The sequence below is a fragment of the Garra rufa genome, chromosome 17 (genome assembly GCF_049309525.1).
Source record: "Garra rufa chromosome 17, GarRuf1.0, whole genome shotgun sequence".
NCBI classification, from domain to species: domain Eukaryota; kingdom Metazoa; phylum Chordata; class Actinopteri; order Cypriniformes; family Cyprinidae; genus Garra; species Garra rufa.
In genome coordinates this window covers 24,537,131-24,564,967 of record NC_133377.1, presented here as the reverse complement: position 1 = coordinate 24,564,967, position 27,837 = coordinate 24,537,131, and the positions used below count along the sequence as shown (strand labels likewise).

Below are 27,837 nucleotides of genomic sequence, written 5' to 3'. Positions count from 1 at the left end.
GTGCAGTGGTGTTTGTTTTTATTGGAGTAGAAGCTTTTAGAGCTTTTGTGTTGTGCATGCGTTCAGCTTGACAGTAAAAGAGTGCTTGTGGAAAATAAAAGCTGCAAGAGAATAATGTTTTACATCAAATGATGATTCGTTTCTTAAGTCTCCATGAATAAAACGTGATTACGAAATATTCGATTAAGACCAATCGGGATCTGGTGTATTACTGTGATGTCATCACTGACAGTTACGTGTCATGTCGGAATTACCGTAATTTAAAAAAAGCCTCTGAGATTCTGCTCTGAGCTTCACGTCACGTCCTCGGACTCTGAAATTGTTTGTTTCTATGGCAACGCTCATAACACCAAAAAGATAAATGTGTGGCTGTGATGTGAATGACAGTAAATTCCTCACTACATCAGTTCTGCTCTATTTTCTCATGTGAAATGTTGAGGAAAAAATAAAGGGCACCAGGTATCAGTGGTTGTAGCAGTGTATCAAACAGAAATGTGAAGAGGTTGCCAAATAACTACCTTTAAATAATGAAGCTGCGGCAGTTTAAGATTCCAAAACAGTCAATTAGAAGGAATTTGAATATTTTTGGCATAAAAATACTCACACTGACAGTTTTTTATTCCAGTTCCTGTTGCTAGATGGTCTGTTAATATTAATTGGCTGCACATATGAAAATAGGATCTATTGCTGGTAAATCTAAGATGTCAATCAGTTTTCGACGATAATATTTTTTTTTTTCCTGGTAAATAGTGTTACTGAGTCATATGTGCCTCTGAACCACAAAACCAGTCATAAGTGTAATTTTTTTTAAATTGAGATTCATATATCAATTAAAAACTGAATAAACAAGCTTTCCATTAATGTATGGTTTGTTAGGATAGTGCAATATTTGGCCGAGATGCAGATATTTGAAAATCTGGAATCTGAGGGTGCAAAAAAAAAATCTAAATACTGAGAAAATCACCTTTAAATTTGTTCAAATAAAGTTCTTAGCAAAGCACATTACTAATCAAAAATTAAGCTTTCATATATTTACGGTAGGAAATTTACAAAATATCTTCATGGAACATGATATTTACTTGCCATCCTAATGATTTTTGGCATTAAAGAAAAGTCGATGATTTTTACCCATACAGTGTAGTTTTGGCTATGGCTACAAATATACCCATGCTACTTAAGACTGATTTTGTAGTCCAGGGTCACACATACTGAACAAGCTCCGCTATCTTCACTCCCATTTGTAGTTGCTGCATCACTTTACTGTTCATTTGCAAGGTAAACTTTTCTTAGCTTTGTCGAGTTGTTGACCCAGTCATTCACCAGCATCAACAGCGATTGTTGACCATAAAAATCATTGAAACTCTCATTAAAAATGAGTCATTTTTAGGTACTTTGTCACTGTCAGTGTGAACTCCTCATAAAGTCAGTGGAAATTTTCAGACTTAAAGGTTGTATCAGCGATTTCTAGCCTAAAACATAGTGTCAATTTCAGCTGACCTTTCATCACGATCCGCTCGCTGCCTGCCCCATAAATTGTCTGTGAAAAAAACGCGTCTCTCTGGTCAGCCTAGAGTCCGAGATATGCCAAAAAAACAATCGGCACTACCAACCTTTCCACACGTAAACAAACAGTGTTCCAACCAATCAGCGTCAGGGGTTTGGTTTGGTGTATAGTGCCGATTGTTTTTTTGGCATATCTCGGACTCTAGGCTGACCAGAGAGACGCGTTTTTTTTCACAGACAATTTATGGGGCAGGCAGCGAGCGGATCGTGATGAAAGGTCAGCTGAATTTGACACTTTATGTTTCAGGCTAGAAATCGCTGATACAACCTTTAAATCTTAAACGTCTTAAAGGATAATTTTACTTCTAGAATAAAAATGTCCTGATAATTTACTCAGCCCCATGTCATCCAAGATGTTCACGTCTTTCTTTCTTCAGTCGAAAAGAAATTAAGGTTTTTGAGGAAAACATTCCAGAATTTTTCTCCATATAGTGGACTTCAATGGGGATCAACGGGTTGAAGGTCTAAACTGCAGTTTCAATGCAGCTTCAAAAGAGTCTACACAATCCCAGCCAAGGAATAAGGGTCTTATCTAGCAAACGATCATCATTTGCTGAAAAAAAAATGCTAGTTTATATACTTTTTAACCACAAATGTTCGTCTTGCACTAGTTGGACCTCACGCATGCACGTGGAAGAATTGACCCAGTCTTTACAAAGCGAACGTGCAAAGAAAGTCATACACCCTTTACAAAGAAAGGTAAAACAACGATGTTACGATGGACAAAATGAGATGGACTTTTCTTAACCAGAGTACACAGGTGAAAAACTAACGGCACGTGACCTTTCCAATGTGATTATGTAATGCGTGAGGATGTGCATGTGCGTTTGTGGTTAAAAAGTACATAAATTTTACTTTTTGTAAGAAGATGGCTCATTTCACTAGATAAGACCCTTATTCCTCAGCTGGGATTGTGTAGAGCCCTTTGAAGCTGCACTGAAACTGCAATTTGGACCTTCAACCTGTTGATCCCCATTTAAGTCCACTATATGGAGAAAAATCCTGAAATGTTTTCCTCAAAAACCTTTCTTTTCGACTGAAGAAAGAAAGACATGAACATCTTGGATGACATGGGTGTGAGTAAACTATCAGGACATTTTTATTCTGGAATCCTTTAAATAATAAAAGTTTAGTACAAATTTGTTGTAGTTAACTAAAGCTAAAACTATTAAAATCATTTAGTTAAATTAATGTATAAATATTAGATCCAAAACTAATAACTGAAATAAAATAAGCTTAAGATGAATTGCATGAAAAACTAAAATAAAACTAAAATAGAAGGCTCGAAGGAAGTGAGATACACTTTGGCCAATCACTGGTCAGCATGGTGGTGTCTGTCACATATATTCCCCAATTTGCCCTATTTGGCAGCTTTTCTTCTCTCACAATGCTGTGATATTGTGCGTGAATTGCAGTGGGAGGATCAGAAGCACTCCCTACCATCTGGTGGTCCATGTAAGTCCAAACAAGTGTTGAGCACAACACATGATGAAATGTTTCTGGTGGGCAGGGTCAAGGAATTTGTCATAGGGATGGCTGCAAGCTCTCATCTCGCCCACTGCTCATGACATGCCACATTTCTCATAATTACCGAACAGCAAAATATGAGCAGAAGGCAAAAAAAAGCAAATGCAGTCCATAGCTCACATTATTCTCATTGCAGTTAATGGACTAATGGGCAGCATGCTCATGTTGATGTGTGTCTGTGAAAGGCTGCAGATGCCTGTATGACAGCAGGACTCCAATTGATGAATAGGTTTGGACCACATGTACCTTGAATTCACAAAAGAGGCACACACCTCCGCTCTCTCCTCTTTCATTGCTTTGATGAAGCCCACTCACACACATTTGTTTTCTTTTTCTTTTCTTCCATCTATTCGTTTGTAGAATAACACTATTTTTTTTTAGGTCTTCTCAGAGCAGACAAACAAAATGTGATGAGCAATAAATTAATGGAAAAGTGTAACTTTCTTTGAGTCTAATTGCTAATTGTGCATGTATGAATTGATAAATTCTTGCAGACACATCAGTATGGTTAGCTAAATCAAATCTACATGTATTGCTTAAATTGTTTTAAGGGATAGTTCACCCATAAATAAATATTTGGTCATTAATTACTAACCCCCTCATGTCGTGTAAGACCTTCGTTCATCTTCGCAACATAAATTATATTTTTGATGAAATGCGAGAGCTTTCTGACTGTCCATAGACAGCAATGCAACTGACATGTTCTGTGCCAGTCTTTGATGCGCGTTCATGAGAGTATCACAGACTATATGTGCGGTGCTGCTGACGCAGATCCCAGATGCTCTTTGCCTTGTTTACAAGCAGAGGAAGACGCATGTTGCACATACATTTTGACAGAGAGGAAGACTTGCAATTCATTGAAATTGTTTAATAAAGTTGTTATTTTTGTTTTCATTGCACACAGAAAGTATTCTAGTAGCTTCATAACATTACGGTTGACACTGACGGCACATGGACTATTTTAACGATATCTTTATTGTGATAGTTGTTCATGAGTCCCTTGTTTGTCCTGAGCAGTTCAGCTGCCTGTTGTTCTTCAGAAAAAATCTTTCAGCTCCTGTGCATTTTTTGGTTTTCCAGCATATTCTGTATATTTGAACCCTTTCCAAAAGTGAATGTGTGATTTTGAGATCCATCTTTTCATATTGAGGACAATTGAGGGGATTAAACACAACTATTACAAAAGGTAAAAACATTTAATGATGCTTAAGAAGGCAACACAATGCATTAAGAGCTGGGGGGTGTAAACTTTTTGAGTTGGACGATAAGAGTAAATTGTCCTTATATTGTCTTCTGGAAAACATGAATGTATTTATGTAGCTTCTGAAGTGCGGTACTAAATGAAAAAATATGATCTTTAAACAAAATGAAAGAAGAATTTACACCTCAATATCCTGTTCAAAAGTTTACACCCCCTCGCTCTTAATGCATTGTGTTGCCATCTTAAGCATCAGTCAATGTTTTCACCTTTTGTAATAGTTGTGTATGAGTCCCTCAGTTGTCCTCAGTATAAAAAGATGGATCTCAAAATCATACAGTCACTTTTGGAAAGGGTTCAAATCTGCAGAAGATGCTGGAAAACCAAAGAATGTGCAGGAACTACAATATTTTTCTATAGAACAACAGTTAGTTGAACTGCTCTGGGCAAACAAGGGACAACCATCACAAAACATGAAAACCGTTGTGGATTATCCAGGAAACGACACACAGTAATAAGATTCAAGGGTATGTAAACTTTTGAACAGGGTCATTTTTATAAATTCAGTTATTATTTTGTCTTGTGGAGTATATATAAACATGTGAAATAGCTTATTCAGCACAGTACGAAGTAAAAAATAACATGCCGTTTTAATGATCCCATTTAGTTTGATAAAATTATTAACATAATTGCATGTTCTGTAAGGGGTATGTAAACTTTTGAGCACAACTGTACATAATACTAAAAAAAACCCTCACTCAATTTCTCAAGCCTTTTTCTGCACCACTTTTCCTAACCAGGTATGAAGTGGAAAAGTGACACCATAAAAGCTTCCCCTTTTGTTCAACTTTCTAAAATGCAAATACTGAAATATTTAACAAACAGGCTGCTAACAGGACATTTTCTAGATTGTTTCTGCTTTAATGCCCTTTTCTCACATAGGACAGAGAGAAAAATATAATAGGATTCACTTACAGAACCACTTACAGAATTGTATGCACCTGACGAACAATAAAAACATTGACATCCTATCAGAATCCGCTTGAGCGATTGAGGACGAAGATGATGTAACTGCAGCTTTTGCTTATAAGCTGCAGTTTGAGCCATTGTGAAATCTCATTGGTCCAAAAATATCATTGATATTAAAGGTGTAGTTCACCCAAAAATGACGATTTTTTTTCATTAATTACTCACCCTCATGTCGATCTAAACCCGTAAGACATTCGTTCATCTTCAGAACGCAAATTAAGATACTTTTGACAAAATCCGACAGCTGCGTTGTGGTTCTCTCCTGAAAAGATGTCAAAGATTGACATGTAAGATAAGAAATTGTTGAATAAAGTTGTTATTTTGGTTTTCTTTGCACGCAAAAAGTATTCTCGTAGCGTCATAATGTTACAGTTGAATCACAGATTCCTGTCACAGGATGTCCTTACTACCTTCCTAGGCCTTGGATGTGTCAGTTGCATTGCAGTCTATGCAGGGTCTTGAATATCTTAATTTGTCTTCTGAAGATGAACAAAGGTCTTATTGGTTTATAACAACTTGAGAGTAATTAATGACAGAATTTTCCTTTTTGGGTGAACTGTCCCTTTAAAACATCAGATATGTTCTGATTGGATGTGGTTGTTTTGCCACATGCATTTACATTTGTATACAGATTTACATATTACCCGAGGCTCTTTCCTGTTTCAGGTAGTTCAGTGCTGGTTTGTGTTACTGCAGTGCTGGTGGTGAGGATATCGCCCTTTCTGACGCCCTCAGGCTTCATGCTGGGAGTCTGTCTGTCTCTAGGTAGTTTGGACCTCAGGTGGTCCCTGAGTGCCTGTATGAAATTAGATTTATGCCCCCGGTTAAAAATAGCAGTCCCGTCTTGCTGGTCATTAACGGAGCCTGGAACGGCTGCATCCATTCACATAGGATTTAGGACATTCGAAGTCAGATTGTGCGTTATAGTACTGTGGATATTGGTTAATTTTCATATTCCACCCACATCCTTTCTCTGTATCCTTACTGTCCTTTTTCTCTTCCTTCCATGCCTCCATCACACCCACCTTCAGACCACCATGGTTTCCTTGGAGGGCTTATCTAAGGTTGTGGACCCATCCCAGTTGACGCCCGACTTTGAGGGCAGCTTGGACTACAACCACGAAGAGTGGATCGAGATCCGCGTGGCCTTCGAAGACTTCACGGGCAACGCTCGGCACCTGCTTGCACGTCTAGAAGAGATGCAAGAAACGGTCACACGTAAAGACTTCCCGCAGGACTTAGAGGGAGCCCGGCGCATGATAGAGGAGAATGCGGCCCTGAAGAAGAGGGTGATGAAGGCTCCTGTGGAGGAGGTGGACAGTGAAGGCCAAAGGCTGCTGCAGAGGATTCAAAGCAGCGAGAGCTATGCTAATCGGACTGTACCAGTCCCGCCAGGGCAGAGGGAAGGGCAGGGACAACCCAATGCTGACACCCAGGGCCTGGTGCCCCGCATTTCAGCCCTACTGGAAAAACTGCACAGCACCAGGCAGAACCTGCACCAGGCCTGGCATGTCCGCAAGCTGCAGTTGGACCAGTGCTTCCAACTCAGGCTTTTCGAGCAGGATGCTGAAAAGGTAAGATCTACACATGCATACTCAAGAAACATGAAGCAGTTACAGCTTTGCTTGCTATGTATTATATACTGTATATTAACAGGGTTCATTGTGTGTGTATTTCTACAGTATTTATGGCATAAAAATGTTTTCCACTAGAAATATTTGTGAGTCATCCATTGGAAAAAAAAAAAAAAAAAAAAAAAAAATATATATATATATATATATATATATATTTATATATTTATTTATTTTATTTATTTATTTATTTAAGGTTGGATCAAGTAGAAATGTTTCTATATTATTAATATTAGGCACTTAAAACTTAAGTAAACAGGGCAAGACAAATAGATTAATGATGAATAAGTTTATTTTTTAAATTCTTTTATTTTCTATTTTATTTTTATTTTGTGGTCAAGTAGAAATTAAAATATAGCTAACTTACATTGAGGGCAGAGCTAATAAACTAATATTTGAGTTACAGTAAGGCACTTAAAATGAAAGCAAACAGGGCAAGGCAAATACATTTATTTTATTATTTATTTTACTTCATTTCATTTTATTTTGAAATTATTTTATGGAAGCAAAATATAGCAAATGATTTTACTTTATTTTTATTTATCTTATTTCAAGGTAGCATCAAGTATACATTTAATGAACAGGGCAAGATAAATACATTATTGATAAATAACTTAATTTTTGTATTTTATTTTATAGTTTATTTTCATTCATTTTAATTTAGGTTGGATCAAGTAGAAATTTGATATTAGGCACTTAAAATCAAAGCAAACATGCAAGTAAGTTATTTTATGGAAGCAAAACAGTTCAAATAAATGGTCTTATTTTTTATTTTATTTTATTTTATTTTGAGGTTGGATCAAGTTGAAATTTGATGTTAGGCACTTAAAATATAAGCAAACATGGCAAGTAAATTATTTTATGGAAGCAAAACGGGGCAAATCATTTTTTATTTTATTTTATTTTATTTTGAGGTTAGATCAAGTAGAAATATGATATTAACCACTTAAAATTAAAGCAAACAAGGCAAGTAAATTATTTAATGGAAGCAAAACGGGGCAAAAAATTATTTTATTTTATTTTTATTTAACTTACTTCGAGGTTAGATCAAGTAGAAATGTAATATTGGGCACGCAAAATGGAAGCAAAAGGGGCAAGACAAACGCTAAGATATTATTTTTGTATTTCTGACAAAGCAGCTTGTTTTCAAACTTGTTTTATTAAAGGAAACTAGAAGTATTGAGATATTAAACATGAATACCTCTGAGATTCATTTTGAGATTCCAGGGTTTTTTTAGAACTATATTATAATTGAGAGGGGAAAAAGAACATTATTTCAGATTAAATCTTGATTTAATCTGTTTTTTTTTTTTTAAGCATTTTAATTTAGATTCTAATTATTTTATTTTAATATATTAATAATTTATTAATTTAAAAACTTTTGTCTATTTAAATTCCATCCATGTTTATTGAGGCCCCCTTGTTGAGAACCTCTGCTCTAAATTGAAGCAAAACCCAGTGTTTTCTATCTGGATCTGCGCATATATTTACAGAAGTTCTCACTAATTCGTCTCAATAGTGGGTGGAAGATTTGCATGTTGCTAGGAAACCAGCAGCTATTCTTTGCTCCTGAAAAACGGGTCATTTTTATGTTTTTTTGCTATTTTTATCCATTTCAGCTGTATGAACAACTATACACGTGCTGAAACATGCCCCAACGGGATACCTTACTGTACAAGTACACACATACATACACTTAACCTGCTTCCAGTCAAATGTGTGCCTGACGTGCGTGTGTGTGTGTGTGTGTGTGTGTGTGTGTGTGTGTGTGTGTGTGTGTGTGTGTGTGTGTGTGTGTGTGCGATTGCTGTATCTCTGCAGATGTTTGACTGGATCATGCACAACAAAGGACTGTTTCTGGCTGGATACACAGAGATCGGCAACAACCACCCCCACGCCATGGAGCTCCAGACCCAGCACAACCACTTTGCCATGAACTGCATGGTGAGATTTCTATACAGGTTTTACAAAAGATTGAAAATGTCACTGTCACTGTATCCTGTAATGCTCCCACAGCGTAAAACCTACGCACACACTGCCTTTTACTAACCGAGCAAACTAGGATTTTTTTTCTTCAATTTAATGTAATGGCGTAATGGTTTTCATTTTTACAATATAAGAGCCGATTCTTTATTCAGTGATGGTGACTCATCATATAATCAGAGATGGAGCATAGAGCATGATCCACCTAAGTGCTTCCTGTTTGGGTGGCTGCCCACCAGCTGTGGGCCCTGTTAGGGGCGTCCTTTAAAAAGCCCCATTACTGTAGAGAGAAGTATTGATCACTTCCTGTTTAAAGAGGCAGAAAGTGGATATAGGCATATTGAGCTCTGGTTAGTCTTCAAATGTTGATGTAAAAGTTTAATGATAGCATTAATTTACTTTTTAAGTTATAAGCCATTGTAAGGTATTTTCAGTGTGGTTAATGGTTCATCACTGATTTTTTTTTCTTTCTTCCAATTACAGTACCTTTCAAAAGGTCTATAAGATTTTATGTCTTTTAAAAAGAGCCTTTTATGCTCAACAAGGCTGCATTTATTTGAGTACAGTTAAACAATAATGTGAAATATTATTACAATTTAAAACAGCTGTTTCTTTTCCAATTTTATTTTTAAAATGTAATATATTACTGTGAAGACAAAGCTGAATTTTAAGCATCATCATTTCAGTCTTCAGTGTCACATGATCCTTCAGAAATCATTCTAATATGCTGATTTGGTGCTCAAGAAACATTTCTACTTTTTGTCAATGTTGAAAACAGTTGTTCTGCTTTACTGTATATTTTTGTGGATACCCTGATGTCTCTGTATAAAAGTTTTTTTTTCAAAATCTTATGGACTCAAACTTTTGAATGGTAGAGTATCTTTAAAGTTCCCATATCACTTTATTGCTAATAATAAGGGTTGCTTGAGAGAAAACAGAAACAGGGAAACAGATGCTCATTCATTTTCACTTAGTTTTTGAATTTTGTTATTCCTGTTCATGTTTATGTTATGCTTTTTGTTATTACTCAGAAAGACTTGCACACTACTGATTTTCTCCTGATGATTGACTTGCATATTAAACAGACAATAATCTTCTGGGATGTGTAATGCTGTCTTCTAATAGCAGTGTTTTGTGATCCATCCAGAAGCAGTTATTAAAAATGAGATTTTATGAAAGGATATCAATTTGAATTAGTTTTGCACTGATAAAAAAAAATTCAGGTTGATACCATGAAGCTTATAATTAGTTTTGTGTTATAGCCAATAACTGATAAATTTCTAATATTAAAGGGGACATCGTATGCCCATTTTCCACAAGTTGGTATTATTCTTTGGTCTTCATGAAATGTCCGCAACATACTTTGGTTTAAAATTCCTCAGTGGTCGTGTAAAGAAAGTATATCAGGGCCTTAAAACATCACCCGTTTTACCTTGTCAAAAACAGCTCTGTTCACAGCAGTCTGTTTCGGTGCATGGCTCTCTAAATGCTAATGAGCTTTGCTCACCCCGCCCCTCACTTTGATTGGATTGCGCAGCACCACTTCAAGCTAAACACAACTCTGTTGTTTTCACTACAGCTGCTCGAGCGTGTAGAAAATGGCAGACAGCGTACAATTGGCTGAGGGCGGAGATATGCTAATACGGGACAGTCTGTCAACAGTTGTGGGTGGGGCTTAAGCAGTATGACGTCATACTGCTCAGAAAATCAAAACTACTTGATATTTGAGACTGTTTAGGTTTTTTGTGGATTAAAAAAAAAGTAGTGACTGGAATTTTACCATTGTAGGGCGGTTGTGTGTCCACACACTGCTAAAACACATTTAAATGCAAACAATTTGATGTCCCTTTTAAGATTCTGTACTAGTTGTCTGAATAAATGAAAAATAAAACACTAAAAATGTCGTCTTAAAAAACAATTTTTTTCATCTCCCACAGAATGTTTACGTAAACATAAACCGCATCATGTCGGTGGGGAACCGTCTGCTGGAGGCGGGCCACTATGCGTCCCAGCAGATCAAACAGATCTCAGGTCAGCTGGAGCAGGAGTGGAAAGCCTTTGCTGCTGCGCTGGACGAGAGGAGCGCCCTGCTGGAGATGTCTGCTACTTTCCATCAGAAATGCGACCAGGTAAGAGAGAACGCTTGCAACATCTCATAACGATACCAGATACCAGTGAGCGCTCAGCAGAGAGATTAGTGTATGTGGGAGATTTTATATAATTACTTCTGAAGCAAGAGAAAAGATGAGTGATAACCAGACTTTGGCTTTGATTCATTTGGAATAACAAATTAAACATCAGGAAGAAATCCAAAGACAAGATAATTTCAAAAAAGAGAATGCAAGATCTGTCTTTAGACCTAGTGAACTGCCTACCACATACATACATGGGCAGCTGCTTTTGAAGTTCTTGAAAACTCTTAAATGGTTCCTCATAAGGCTTTAAATGGATGACAGCATTACACGCAAACCTACATACCACTCTGCACAGGATGTCTGATTGTAGCATGTTGCTAAGCTAACAGCTAGGACTGGGCGATTAATCGAAAAGTAATCGAAATCGACATTCAGAACCTATAATCGATCAAATTTTTCCAGGTCAATTATTTCAATTACTTTCCCTTTAAAAACACTACTGCGTGTGGAGTCATTCCGCCGACATGTCGATGGAGAGCTTAAACAGTATTTATACAGTAAAAAGTATTTGCAGGATATACAAGAGTAATTTTATTTAGAAGAGATACTGCTTATTTTCTACTTTTAATATTTATTATTATTTTATAAATAATTTATTTTGTTTCCAAAAGTGCAAGTTATTTATTTTCACTAATTTAAGAAAAATGTGACTTTTCATTTTAAGCAATGTATGCTTTAATTTCAGTTGTTCAACACTGATGTTCAATAAATAATCATAGATAGTAGATAGTGTGTGCACCCTTCATTCAAAAATCTCTCACTTGTAATATGTGCGCATATTTACTGTACAAAACTTGTCAGTGAACTATGAGGGCAAAAAAATAAATATTATTTAAATATAATTAAATATAATTTTATTAATGAATAAAATAATCGTTCATTAATCGTAATCGGGTTAAAATGTTCAATTAATCGAGATTTTGATTTTAGGCCAAATCGCCCAGCCCTACTAACAGCACAATACTCTTAATTAAGCATAAAATACGTGGAAGTAAGTCTATGGGTGAGACTTCCGGTTCATTAGCCGCTGTAGGGAAATAATGAGAAGAATAACAACGGTGCAGTAAATGGTAAAACTGTTTGCACTACAAACCAATGTGTTCATAATTAAGATAGTACATTAAAATAATATGGTAAGACACACCAATTTGCAATATCAAGCAGCAAAACAAGCTGTTTTGTACAGCGGATGAGACCAAATGCCAGACCCATAAAATTTGTAAATGGTCGCGCCCGCTCTTAAGGCAAAAATAAGGTGAATACTGAACCGTTTTATAGATGGATTTTAATTTTCAATTAATTATATTGAAAGGTATTTTAAATAATCAAATGTATTTATTTACTAAGCCTTTATTTGGATTGTCAAAATTCATTATCCTTCTTGAAAGTGAAATAACACTGATTTGAAAAAGTGGAAAAAGCATATTTGCATTAGAGACTGCAGTAGAGAGGACAGGTGAAGTTTTCTTTCCCTAATAAAATATTCTTCTCACACATACGGTGTTTTCATAGAGAGGCTATATCAACAACAATCTCTCTTCCAGAGATTTCTATTCCTTTAAGCATCACCACAACTGCCAATCAAAAGCCAGTCTGGTTTTGGCTGTCCTCATGCATGAGATTCTGTTTGAGTTGAGGAACCAGACTCTCAACCCCGATCTGCTCTTCATCTCTGAGGAAGAGAGGGATGAGATGAAGGACTATTTGATTTGATTTGGATTGATATTCGGAGTGCAGCATATGAAACATGTCTCTCATCATGTCCTGCATTTGCCCTTATTAGTTTTAATTCATTTCATTTCGTTTGATGTCAGAGGTCTATATAGACATAATATACTGGAATATACAATCAAGTATGCACATAATATACAACGAAGTTATGAGATGTCCAATTTAGAACTTGCCTTTATTTTAAAGTGAATTTTAAAGTGCATGCTGTTTTTTAAGGTCTTTAAATGAACTTTAATGAAGATTTAGGGTGAAATCTTGTTCTGAGGAGGAAACAATGTCAAGAAATCACTTTGTACATCTTTAGATGGAAAAAACAAACCGTTCAGATCTTCCTTAAAGTTAGTGGAGAATGGTTACACAGCAAAGTTTTGAAACTTAAAGGATTAGTTCACTTCCATAATAAAAATTTCCTGATAACTTTGTCACCTCTATGTTATTCAAGATGTTCATGTCTTTCTTTCTTCAGTCGAAAAGAAATAAAGGTTTTTGAGGAAAACATTGCAGAATTCTTCTCCATATGGTGGACTTCAGTGGGGATGAATGGGTTGAAGGTCCAAATCGCAGTTTCAGTGCAGCTTCAAAGCAGCCGAGGAATAAGGATCTTATCTAGTGAAACAATTGGTCATTTTCTTTAAAAAAATTAACATTTATACGCTTTTTAACCACAAATCTTGTCTCGCACTAGCTCACATTACGTAAAGTGGAAGTACTGACCTCAAAGCGAACACACCAAGAAAGTCAGACAGCCTTTTACGAAAAAGGAAAAACAACGATGTCGGACGATTTTGAAGTTGGAAGTGAAAATTAGACAATGTGTGAAATTTTGTAATTTTTATATATATATATATATATATATATATATATATATATATATGTGTGTGTGTATGTGACCCTGGACCACAAAACCAGTCATAAGGTTAAATTTTACAAAACTGAGATGTATATATAATATGAAAGCTCAGAAAATAAGCTTTCTATTGATGTATGGTTTGTTAGGATAGGACAATATTTGGCCGAGATACATCTATTTGAAAATCTGGAATCTGAGGGTGCAAAAAAATCAAAATCCTGAGAAAATCACCTTTAAAGTTGTCCAAATTAGGTTCTTAACAATGCATATTACTAATCAAAAATTACATTTTGATACATTTACAGTAGGAATTTTACAAAAAATCTTCATGGAACATGATCTTTACTTAATTTCCTAATGATTTTTGGCATAAAAGAACAATCAATAATTTCGACCCATGCAATGTATTTTTGGCTATTGCTACAAACATACCCCAGCGACTTAAGACTGGTTTTGTGGTCCAGGGTCACATATATAATTTTTTTTTTTTTTTTTTTTTTAGAAAATGTCCAATCGTTTCGTTAGATAAGACCCTTATTCCTTGGCTGGGATCATGTAGAGCTCTTTGAAGCTGCATTGAAACTGCAATTTGGATCTTCAACCCATTGATCCCCATTGAAGTCCACCATATGAAGAAAAATCCTGGAACGTGTTCCTTAAAATAAACATTTAACTTATTTTCAACTGAAGAAAGAAAGATATGAACATCTTGAATAACATGGGGATTAGTAAATGATCAGGAAATTTCATTCTGGAAGTAAACTAATCCTTTAAACCAAATAAGTTGGTTTGTGTACTTTTGCAAGAGAACAAATCCAGCTTGACTGGATTTGGATGCTCCTACTGGTCTGTTGAGCCACAACAGCTCAATTTCTATGGAATTACATTAAATAAACATTTTTTACAATAGAATATTATGAGCATTTCCAGTCTTCCTGGCAATAACAGATCCAGTCCATTATTGTCTTGTTTTACATTACTATACCTCACAGCTTTCAGTATAAGAGGCTTTAAAAATGATGGTATTGTTATTTTGTTGTTGTAAATATGTGTGCATCTGTTTTTCTCTGCAGTACATGAGTAATGTGGACTCGTGGTGTAAAGCATGCGGGGAGGTGGATCTGCCCTCTGAGCTACAGGACCTGGAGGACGCCATCCACCATCACCAAGGCCTGTATGAGCAGATCACCGCTGCCTACTCTGAGGTACACACTTGTGCGTCTTGAAATCACTAAATTGCCAGGCACTCTTGAAAAACCGTTTAAAGGCACTGATCCCGAAGTAAATGGTACTAGCACATTATAGCAATTACAGGCATGTTTAAAGTGGCAATTTTCACTAATTATATTTATTATAAAATGCGGTGCTATTAAGAATTACAATGCATATAACAATAAAACTTCATTTAGTCCAATAGGTGTGTGCAATTGTTCTCTCATCACGGTCCCGCTCATTCCCAGGTGAGCCAAGATGGAAAAGCCTTATTAGACAAACTTCAGCGCCCCTTGACTCCTGGCAGCGCTGATTCGCTGACGGCTTCTGCCAATTACTCCAAAGCTGTGCACCATGTTTTGGACATCATCCATGAGGTTCTCCATCACCAGAGGCAGCTGGAGAACATCTGGCAGCATCGTAAGGTCCGGCTGCACCAGCGTCTGCAGCTGTGTGTGTTCCAGCAAGACGTTCAGCAGGTAAAACACACACACACACACACACACACACACACACACACACACACACACACACACACACACATTCATTCACCTGAAATACCCCACAAGATCCACGTGGGTGCAAGTTTGATAGTGAGAACTGCACGTGGTATTTCATAATACCCTTGGGGGATGATTTAAAAAGCATCAAGATGATACAATGGGATGGAAGGTTGTGAGAGGGAGATACAAAAGAAAGGAAGAAGAGTCTTCATGAATAGCTGAAAGGAATCCATAGGCAACAGAGCTGTGTTACCAGAATAATTGATTTAGTCAATATCAGTGTGATTTCCTGATTTTTGATACTCATTTTGATACACAACAAAAGTATTTTTGTATTTTTACAAAATATTATGGTAACACTTAACAATGAGGTTCATTAGTTAAAATTAGTTAACTACATTAGTTAACATGAACTAAGAATGAACAATACTTCTACAGCAGTTAATAATCTTAGTTCATGTTAATTTCAGCATTTACTAATGCGTTATTAAAATGTTATACTACGGTTCTGTTGAATGCTTGAATCTGATTGGCTGACTGTGCAAAGGTGTGCAATTATTGTCAAGGAAACGCATGGCGAACGTAATTCCAGGCAGGTCTTGACCGCATTCATTCATTCTTTCTTTCTTTCTTTCTTTCTTTCTTTCTTTCTTTCTTTCTTTCTTTCTTTCTTTCTTTCTTTCTTTCTTTCTTTCATTTCAAATGAAAAATAATATCAAAGTAAATATACAAATACAATAAATATTTAGCAAAATTAAGGAAAAAACTATATATATAAAGATGTTGTACAATAAGTACGTGTTTACAAAGGAGACAAAAAAAATTAAATTATGTGCCATATTACATAATTATAATGTAATAATACATAATGTTACCAATATTTTAGTATTTTTATTATAATTTTGGTAATACAAAGTGATTTTTTTTAATAAATTAAATACAATGGCATGTAGCTTTCACATTAAAAATATTAACGATTTTTCATGTAATTATTATTTAATGAATTTCATTTATAATTAAAATCTCAAATAAAAAAATGCATTATTTTTTAATAAAAATAATTTAAAAAAGGTTTACATAAAAAATGTTTTGACTAATATATCTAATGAAATAAAAATAAAATAAATATCAGTAATTTAAAAAATAAAAAACATCAATAAACTGTATTTTAATATTCTCTATATTATATTTTTGTTTAAAATATATTTCTATTTGATGACTTGATGTAAGGTGGCACATATTTTGACAATTTTTTGTCTTTTTGTATATTTACTTTTATATTATTTTTGGTTCGAAATGAAAGAAAGAAAGAGAACGAAAGAAAGGTGGTATTTTGAACATAGGTATTTGAAAGTTGTCACAATTTTTACTAATATATTTTTACTGTTTAACTGATTTTTAACTGGGGTTCTACTGATAGCAAAGAAAGACTGGTATTTTTGTTTTGTTTTTCATTTCAGTATGGATTTGTTACAGAAGCACCAGTACTTTTTATATCCCTCAGTGTACTGCAGTGTGCTTTTTTTTTTTCCTTCTTTCTTTTTGTTTTTTTGGACATTTCCAAATTCATACATCTGTGCAGGCTTTAGTTTAGCATGTAATTACTGTTACCACTGCCTCTTTAATACAGGAGCGAAAACACCACCGCAACATCTTGGCTTAAGTTCTCTGGGATTATAATTGTTTACACACAAACAGAAATAGTCACGTATAATTTAAAGTCAAGGATAAGCCACTGCGATATCATTATACTAGGCATCTCTCTCTATTATACATTGTGTTCAGAGGTTTAGGGCCAGTTTATTGGTGCAGAGATTGTTGTTTTCTGCAGCGAGGTGTTCGACCGAGAGAATGCAGAACGGCTAATTCTGTGGCTGAGGGAAAGTGTTGCCATGGAAACCACTATTCAGGTGCTGGGGATGCGATGAGAGGCAGAGAAGGAGAGCTAGACTGTGAACGACACCTTCATGCATAATTTTTTTCTGTCTTGGACCCTGCAGTATCACCTGTCATGGTACCTTGATTTGACTCCCATTACCGTAAAACCTATCTGACAGGACACATTCTCACTTAGAGAAGGACTGGAAAGCTCTGCGGCTGTCTCGCAAATTAATTTCATTTTTTCCTCTTATGTGCATTGTGTGTGTGACTAGGTTCTTGACTGGATTGAAAACCATGGTGAGGCTTTTCTCAGCAAACACACAGGAGTGGGGAAATCTCTGCATCGCGCTCGAGCCCTGCAGAAACGCCATGAAGACTTCGAGGAAGTTGCTCAGGTTTGCCACTCTAAAATCTCCCCTCTCTGTATTCTTCTATGCATAAATTCAGTCTAAAACAGCTGGTAAGGAATCACTACACATAATATAACATAACTGATCACTGCTAGTAGACTAGTCCACTCGGAATTTTTTAAGGGAACCCTAGGTATTAAGACTTGTATGGCTTGATATAACATAATTAATGTCTCTTACTGAAATATGTAGTAGAAAACCCATTAAAGATTTCTCTTATTTAAAAAATCCACATTGTTTCATACATATTTTGGACTATGGGGGGTGCCATTATTTCGATGACGTGAAATGGTTGCACTCTGTGAGTTACTGGCCCTACCTGTTGCTATCGGAAAATAAAACTCTTTCAGCGGCTGTGACGTCATGACAGGCATCAGCATGATTACATCCTGTCAGGATGGCATTTAGCACTTTTTGTCTCTGCTGTTTGTAAGCCCTTTCAGTAGCTGTACCTTTTTCCCAAAAGCCTCAAAGGCATCAGGGCTAAAGCGGAGAGGACAAAGATGCAGGTCTTTAGGAAGTATTGTTCGTTCACAGGCATTTTTTCAAGCAGTAAAGACTTGCATTGCTTCTCTTGCATTGTGTTGCGGTAAAAATAGCAACAGGTAGCACCAGAAGCATACAGTGTGCAACCATTTGACGTCAACAAAAGAATGGCGTCCCCCATAGTCCAAAATATGTGTAACATAATGTGGATTTTTTTTTTTTTTTTAAATAACGGAAGTCTTTCATGGGCTTTCTGCTACATATGTGATCTGTGCTGGCAAAATAAGTCAGAATGAGCACATTTTCAAAAAGGATTATTATAATATGTGACCCTGGACCACAAAACCAGTCATAAGGTAAAATTTTACAAAACTGAGATGTATATATAATATAAAAGCTCAGTAAATAAGCTTTCTATTGATGTATGGTTTGTTAGGATAGGAGAATATTTGGCCGAGATACGTCTATTTGAAAATCTGGAATCTGAGGGTGCAAAAAAATCAAAATCCTGAGAAAATCACCTTTAAAGTTGTCCAAATTAGGTTCTTAACAATGCATATTACTAATCAAAAATTACATTTCGATACATTTACAGTAGGAATTTTACAAAAAATCTTCATGGAACATGATCTTTACTTAATTTCCTAATGATTTTTGGCATAAAAGAAAAATCAATAATTTCGACCCATGCAATGTGTTTTTGGCTATTGCTACAAATATACCCCAGCGACTTAAGACTGGTTTTGTGGTCCAGGGTCACATATATAAATATAAATTATTTTCCACGTTCTCCTTTAAAATGCCTTCAAAATGATATATGACTTGCTGGAATTGGGCAAAGAATGTCTGAGCTACAGCCGTTTGATTTTGAGTTGAGTTTTCTGAAGATCCCAAAGTAAAATTACCAAGCAACATTGCATATTTTCTTAATAATTACTATATTATTAATCACAATATAGCTATTTTTTATTTTATCTATTTTAAGACCTTCTGTAATGCATGGATCTAATATAATGTTACACATCAGACTTTTTCCCAACCATCAACTAAATGTTCATGTAAAACACAACAGATTATGTTTATGTCAATCTCGCCAAGACATATTTCGCAAAAATGTACTTTATAGGAAGATGCACGTGCTTTGCAAATGTCCGCCAGCATAAAGGTTTTGTTTTGATCAGCATGAGTTTGAAAACCATATTTTACTGGTTTGGACTCATGTCATCAAGAATTTGATATTTATATTCACAAAACTGGAATGCTGCGCTTTGCAACGGTAGACCTACAGCTTGTGGTGAGAAGCAGCAGAGATGTACAAATAGAGATTATTTTAGATGTTTAATTACTATTTGGAGCATTAGGTTTGCTGGAAGAAGGCTTAATGAACTAATTTTTGTGAAACCTCAAATTCAACCAAAATTGACAATTGTCACTTCTTTTGCCAGTAGTCCAAAATTAGACTATGCACATTCTGACTCAATTTGCCGGCACGGATCACATATTTCAGTAAGAGACATTATTTATGTTATATTAAGCCATACAAGTCTTAATACCCAGGGTTCCTTTTGACCATATGTAAATGATTTTATTTGTTTTTATGTGATCATGACTAGTCTACACAAGAGCCAGTGTGTCGACTAGTGGCGGAACTACTGGACTAGTCAGTGCCAAAATGCATTAAAGCAAAATATTCTTACCGGTTGACATGAGCAATCATAGTCATAGTCCATATGTCTCTCATCTTCATCAGAATACATACACAAATGCTGATAAGCTGCTTGAAGCTGCAGAGCAGTTGGCCCAGACAGGCGAATGTGACCCGGAGGAGATCTACCAGGCTGCCCATCAGCTGGAGGATCGGATCCAGGACTTTGTAAGGCGTGTGGAGCAGCGAAAAGTCTTGCTGGACATGTCAGTGGCTTTCCACACCCACGTTAAGGAGGTAAGAACTAGGGATGGGTAAATACTTTAGTCTGATTTGAAAAAAAAAAAAAACTAACATAAATATTTTTTGCAGTTGGGTTGAATTGAAACGCGCAACCTCTTGGGACAGTTTTTAGCGCGTTTTAAACTGTCAGCATGTTAAAATTCTCTCAGGAATGTTAAACTCTTTGTCTTCAAATTCATGTCTTTAAAGCACCTCTAGAGAGCATCTCCCCAACAACCGTCAAAGCACTGCTTTTGTAACAAATTCACCACCTTCAACAATAAACTTCAAAACAGTTCGCCTGAGGCCTCAGATCGCCTGCTCTGAGCAATGTTCCCGTTTTTATGCATAATGTGGAGGTTTTTTGTGACTGCTGTGATTTTTGCGCCTTAAGATATTTAGCATGCTTGTTTGTTGTTTATTTATAATCTGTTGTGTGCACCATGAGAATATCAAGTAAAAATTATTTTAATTGGTCATTCAACCCAATAGCTAGTCAGTTATGAAAGTGTCTAGTTTTACACAGATACATTAACACTCAATATCAGATCAGAAATTAGAAACCAAATTAAATATGAGATGAATGTGCAAATTTCAAAAATCTATGCAATATAAACAATAATGTAGAGCTTTCTGAGCAAACTATAAAGTGATTGTCATGTGTCTTTTGTGTATAGCTGTGGACATGGCTGGAGGAGTTGCAGAAGGAACTGTTGGACGATGTGTATGCTGAGTCGGTGGAGGCCGTTCAGGACCTGATCAAGCGTTTCGGCCAGCAGCAGCAGACCACACTTCAATTCACTGTAAATGTCATCAAGGAGGGAGAGGATCTCATTCAGCAACTCAGGTGCACAGTTTTCTTATCTGTCCTTTCCTTTCATGCCTCCTCCAGCAACAAATCCTTTAAATTGCTTTCATGTTTCGGTGTGTACCTCAAGTTTGATTCCATTGAAAGGGGGTTTGTTAGATTAGTGTGAAAGCCATCTTTTGAAACCTTACACCAAGAAGCCACCTAGAAGTTTCAAGTTTGCAGTCTGAAGCCTAGAGTGAAAGATGGGGTTCCACAGACAATAAATGTAATCTTTCTGTGGCAGTTCTTTAATGGCAGGGCCCTTTGATATCCACAATGCAGAAAACGTGGACAGAATTGTGAAATCCAGTCATAAAAATGGAATTTACAGTATAATGCAGAATGTCACAGAATTTGCCAAATTTTGGATAAATCAAAAGTAGATCAGTACACTAAAATCAAAATGCAATATGGGCTAGTGTTTAAGACCAATCCTGATAAATCCTGATGTTCTACGTGTCTCTGTGTGAATAAATGGCACTGGCGCACCGTTTTGTTTACTACTGAAGCGCACTTGACGCTTGCAGTGTTTTCAGCACTTGCCGCCTAAATATACGAGTACATGAACACATAAACATAATCTCCAGAGCTGCTCTGAGACTCACTTCAGGAGCATTTTGCAATTTCTTTTGAGATATATACAAACAGAAACTTAAATATCTTTACTGCAACCAGTCAAAATAAAAGTTTGGTTTAACTTGAAGAAACTGTGACAGAAACACATGACTTAAAGTCTTTGCACACTGAGTCTGAAATTCCTGTCTGAAAATTTTGCACGTTAAAAAATCAATACAACCTCACGTTGTGTCAATCACATTTATACACTGCCTCCTGGTTCAAACATTTCAGATTGAGTGTGCAAGGACCTTTAATGTAATAATTGTACTACTACTACTAATAAGGTTTAATAAAACAGTATTTTTTAAGGAGTAATCACAACATTTTTCTTCAAATTTTAACCTGAAATCACATTTTTCTTGCCAAAAAAAAAGGGTTTGTGTAATTTTCATTTGATTAAAAGAAAACTAATGTTTTATCGTTTATTTACCTGAAAAAGTGAAATACACAACACAGTATTTCTAAAAACAAGAAATAAATAAAAGTTGGTTTTCTAATAACATCAATACAGCCAATTAAAGATGCTTTTGATAATTAAAATAGAATTAAACCATTAAATGGAATCCAGAAAATTACAATAGAAAATAGAATTTGGTAAAAAAATAAAACTGATTTTAAGAAAAAAGTGAAATGTATTTTATAGGGCATTTAAAATGTAATTTTTGTTAAACTTAAAATTGCTGTTAACCTCATATCATCACTGTCAAATTTAATTCAATGCAGAAAAATCCTGTGGGTAAAAGTTGGAATTCTAGGAGGTTAAATTGTGTAAGTTTCATGATTTCAGTTAAACATGCTTTTTAATTTATAACGTTTAATTTCACCATTGAAGTTAAGGGGTTCTGAAAAAAAATATCATGAAAAAATAAAATGGAAAAAATGGAATTGGGGGGGGGGATTTGCAAATAAATAAAATGTATTTCATAGGGCCCTACAACAGTTTCTCACAAACAACACAACCAATGTAGTCCAACTTACGAACAAGTAACTCTTATGAACTAGTTCTTTTTAGTAAATCAGTCAAAATATCAGTGCTCGGCTCTGAGTTGATAGTTTAAATCAGTCTACTGACCCATTTGTTGAATCATTCAGAGTGATACCAAAGCACTACCAAAACATATTTGATGTCCAAATCAATATGAATCAATAATAAAGAAACACATTTGTGACATATTTTTGCTGTAATAATGGTACTTATATTCAATGCTAATTCTATTCAGCATTGAACTGAAGCAAACCATTAGTCATCCTCACTTGGCCAAACCTTTGGATGGTTCAAGCACCCATTTGCCCCCATCCACCAACATCCACTGTACTGTCTACATTACTTTAACTTGGAGAGTGACTGTGCAGCTGCAGAATTGCATCATTTGGCTGAAGCTTGATGCCTGGTGCAAGTGTTAACAGTCGGTCACATATAATCACATATAGTCACGTATAATCTGCATGTGGGAGAGGCTGCAGCAGCAGAGGAATGTGAAGGCTGAAATTCAGTAAAGCTGGATGCTTTAACAGAAAGTTAAGCAGGCGAAGGAGAAGGAGAGAGCACCAGAGGCTGTTTGGAGTGGAGTCTCTCAGCCCCCTCAGGGCAAACTCACCGCTCTGCTTCCAGCCCCTCTCACGTGTTCAGCTCTGCCACATTTCATCAGTACAACTCTGAATCCCTGACTACCAGCACTACTGCGGTGCTCTGCACAATACTGCAAAATAACAAGATAGTCAGGGCTTGAGGAATGGTTTGATGCATCTCAAATGACTTATTTTCATTACATAATAATAGTAAATTTATAATGATGGATTTAGAGTTTTGAGGAAAAGTATTTAATATGTTTGGAGTCTGATTGACATGGTCCAGAAAAGAAAAAGTGGTTTAACCATTGTAAAAGAGGAAAGATATTACTAGGGCTGTCAATAAATAATACAAAATAATAATTGCTTTAGTTTCCAATAAGGTTAATTAGTTTACATCAGTTAACTACATTAGTTAACATGAACTATAAATGAACAATACTTCTCCAGCATTTATTAATCTTAGTTGATGTTAATTTAAGCATTTGCTGATGCATTAAAATCACAAGTTGTGTTTGTTAACATTAGTTAATGCACTGTGAACTAAGATGAACTATCAATGAACCACTGTATTTTATTAACTAACATTAACAAAAATTAATAAATAGCGTATTGTTCATTTTTCGTTCATGTTAGTTAATATATTAACTAATGTTAACAAATGGCACCTTATTGTAAAGTGTTACTGTTATATTAAATAGAATATATATTTCATTAAATATTCTGTTTTTGCTATATATGAAATATGAACTACAAGATTTTAGTTTCATATAATAATTGGTGCAATCAATTGATCATTAGGAAATTAAATATAATTACATCATATATTAATAAATTAACATTTTATTTTTAAATACTTGTATATGTACTTAATTGCAGTTCATTCAACATATCAGCATATCACTTACTTAGATTTAATTTAATTAATTGATTGACATGCACCAGTTATTAGAATATTAAATTATAATTTTACAAATATAATATATTTTTTATATAAATTTATAAATTAAATTAATTAATTTGATATATTTTATATAAATATTTATTAGTTTTATATTTTTTATTATTTTTTATATAAATTTATAAATTAGAAAATTAATTAATTTGATATATTTTATATAAATATTTATTAGTTTTATATTTTTTATTATTTTTTATATAAATTTATAAATTAGAAAATTAATTAATTTGATATATTTTATATAAATATTTATAAGTTTTATATTTTTTATTATAATTTTATGTAATGTAATTTATAATGTAATAATTTTTATATTGTTTTAATATAAACCTGTACATGTTGACAAGTGACTAGTTGCAATTAATATATTTGTCTTTTGTTTTATATATTAAATTATTTTACATTATTAATTGTATATATTCAACTTGCTTTTGTATAATAACTGGTGCAGTTTGGCATGTCAGTTTAACGGCACTTTTTTTTTTTGTTTAAAGTAAAGCAGATGAAGATGTGGCTTAATTCTCCTCCTCCTCCGCTTGCAAATTGCTCTCTCACTGCACATGTGATTTTGAGGATGGCTATCCCTCCATGTGCATTGTCTCTCTCTCACTTTGCTATTCTCTTTTCCTCTAGTGTCTTACATAATCCTGCTTTCATAACCGCCCAGTTAATTATGCAGAGGTAATACTTAAACCCCAAGAGCCCAGAGGTACAAACAGAAAGGTCCCAAGCTCACACCAACACACAGAATGCCCACACCGCAGAGACATTACGCACTCCACAAGCTCTCCAACTCACACACAAGAGATATCCGGATCTCAGCATCGCACTCAGTGATTAACATTACAGACGTCAGACTGTCATCATAGTATTGAATCTAATCAAATCAAATCTCAAAACTCTGGTTGTGTTGAGGTTGTGAATTGGTAACGAAAGTGTTAATTATTCTGTTATTCCGTATGAAGTCCACTCAGTCACACAAGCCTTGCAGTATGATAAAAGCACATCACCATGGGAACAGGCTCTCCACAGTGATCTAGCATTGAAGCATCAATTAAAGCAAGGGCCTTTATTACCCCGATAACTGTGATTTTACTTTATTACGCCATTTGTTTTTAATAAAGTTTAATCAGAGTTAACCCGCTTGTATCCTTTGAGACGGGATGAAAGGACTCTTCCGTCTTTCTTCTATCCCTTACAGACTCATTTGAAACTGTTGCTTCCTCGTTTCTTTCCCCCCTCGTCACCCTCTTGTACAATTATTACTAAAGCTGTCCCTGATAATTAACCTTTTTAATGAAAAGAGGATAATGTTGCATATTTTACATATTATCTTTCCAATGGGCTTGTAATCCTCTCTCCCATTCGCAGATAATGCTTTTAGGACCATATAATTTCAATTTTTTAATGAATTTTTAATCTCATTAGTGCTGGCTTTTTGTTTATTATGTTTAAATTTCGAGCCTGAGGTCACATCCTCTTTCAGGCCCTAATATTTGTCAATTTTCGTTTCAATTTTAGGTTCAGTAATATTCTGCTGATCATTTACCTATATCCCACGGAGGTTGGAGCTACACAATGAAACACAAGTTTGCTTTTCAAACCTCATTAGCCAGAATCTATTCCACAAAATGCAAAAGCGTTGTGCTACACAGCTTCTGCGGGCATTTTATTTTCTCTATCTGTCTAAAATGAAATCATTTTGATGAATCGATATAATCTGAATCGCTTTAAATTTTGTGTATTTACATCAAAAGCAGATTTTAAAAGAAAAAGATGTTGAATCACGATCAAGTTCGTTTAGAGGATAAAATAGCATCTCAAATAGCAAATTGATTGTGCATGTGACAAAAAAGTAACATTTGCAACAGTATTTTACAGTCTATTTGCCTTTTGAAGGAAACAGATTTTACAAAACGGTATTAAAGGGATAGTTAACCCAAACATAAAACTTCTGTAATTAGTTATTCACCCTTATGTCGATCTAAACCCGTGAGACCTTCGTTCATCTTCGGAACACAAATTAAGATACTTCTGATGAAATTCGAGAGCTTTTTGACCCTGCATAGACAACAACGCAACTGACGCGTTCAAGGCCCAAAAAAGAAGTAAGGACATACCTAAAATAGTCAATGTAACATCAGTGGTTCAACTGTAATGTTATGAAGCTGCGAGAGTACTTTTTGTAGGCAAAGAAAGCAAAAAAACTACTTTATTTAACAATTTCATGTCAGTCTTTGACACATGTTCTCAAGAGTGAACACACAAGGTGCAGCACATCTTATATCATATATATTTTCTAAATGTTGATAAAAAAAACTATTGCAGAATGACTGGTTTCCATTAACCGATGTTATGTGACTAAAATAGAATGTTTCCTCTTGCGATAAGTCATGACAACCGATATTGGTAGGTTTATGTATATCGCAGCCACCGTCCTAGCTAGGGCTGCACGATTAATCGTTTTTAAACCGAAATCGCGATTTGAAAGGGTGCAATTTTCAAATCGCAAGAGCTGCGATTATTTCGATTGATTATCAAATGTGGTAACAAGCATACAAGTCGTTTTTGACAGGTCACTTCATGTGCATATTACGTCTTCATGCTTATATTACGTTTGATGCAGAGTTTAACCAATAGGGGGCATTTTAACACTGCATGTAGAGACATGCACGGGACGGATTTTTCAGTCCCGCATCCGCAGAAATATGTTTATCTCGTTCAGTTCCTGCCTCGACATTCATGTTTTGTCCCGTTCCTGCCCGCATAAAAGTAACATGTATAGTTTTTTTTCAGTACATCAATTGAATTTACATGAAACAGTTTTGTAACATCTCGTAATTTCACAAAACCCCAGCATAAACGCTCCTGATAAAATATTTGTTATATAGACTAAGCATCAACATTCACAAACCACTGTTATTCTTAACAGAAGAGCAAGCATGAGCTACTGTGTGTATCCATAGCAGAATGCAAGCAGACAAAGCTAAAGTTGACATCTCAGTTCATATGCGATCTCATAAAGCATTATGCACAATGAATCTTTCACAATGTCTATCGTGTGTTTTAATTCGCGAGCACGCAATATTCAGCACTGTGCAAGAATGTTTGAGCAGTGAGTGGATTCTAACTTAAACACCTCTGATGACTGCCTATCCTTGTGCTTACTAATCATAGCTGTAATTGTTCTTGCTGCTTTTGTGCAATAGATGAATAACAATATTTTGCTTTTTAGATATTTCTATTTTGCGGGGGTCCCGCGAATCATAATTTTTTTTTCCGCGTCCCGAACAGCCGCACTCGCCCATCAAGTTTTGTCCCGCGCCGCAGTCGGTTGCCTCGGGTCCCGCTATACTCCCGTAGGAGTGCAGGTCTCTACTGCATGTACTGAGCAAATAACGTTAACGCCATTTGAAAAAGATGAGCGGGAGCAGCGGCTCAACTTCCCAACAAAGTGTCTCTTAATGTAGGTTATCATCAGTGTTTCACTGATGTAAAATTGTTTACAGTGTGTTTGGATTCCTAAAAGTTTAAGATTTTAATTATATTTTATTATAAAATTATATATATATATATATATATATATATATATATATATATATATATATATATATATATATATAATATTATTATTATTATTATTATTATTATTATTATTATTATTATTATATTTTTTTTTTTTTTTTTTTTTTTTTAATTATAAAAAGATTTTA

General features: G+C 35.1%; 1 protein-coding gene across 1 annotated transcript in view; it reads left to right on the top strand.

Annotated features, from left to right (window-relative positions):
• Window positions 1-27,837, top strand: part of trioa (trio Rho guanine nucleotide exchange factor a) — a 124,435-nt gene that overhangs the window by 65,546 nt on the left and 31,052 nt on the right. The window contains exons 6-16 of the mRNA XM_073821442.1: window positions 6,349-6,891; window positions 8,770-8,892; window positions 10,869-11,060; window positions 14,781-14,922; window positions 14,975-14,988; window positions 15,168-15,398; window positions 17,576-17,698; window positions 19,950-20,141; window positions 20,804-20,973; window positions 22,815-22,935; window positions 23,110-23,242. Coding sequence (XP_073677543.1) covers window positions 6,349-6,891; window positions 8,770-8,892; window positions 10,869-11,060; window positions 14,781-14,922; window positions 14,975-14,988; window positions 15,168-15,398; window positions 17,576-17,698; window positions 19,950-20,141; window positions 20,804-20,973; window positions 22,815-22,935; window positions 23,110-23,242 — 1,984 coding nt within the window. The remainder of the gene's footprint in view (window positions 1-6,348; window positions 6,892-8,769; window positions 8,893-10,868; window positions 11,061-14,780; window positions 14,923-14,974; window positions 14,989-15,167; window positions 15,399-17,575; window positions 17,699-19,949; window positions 20,142-20,803; window positions 20,974-22,814; window positions 22,936-23,109; window positions 23,243-27,837) is intronic.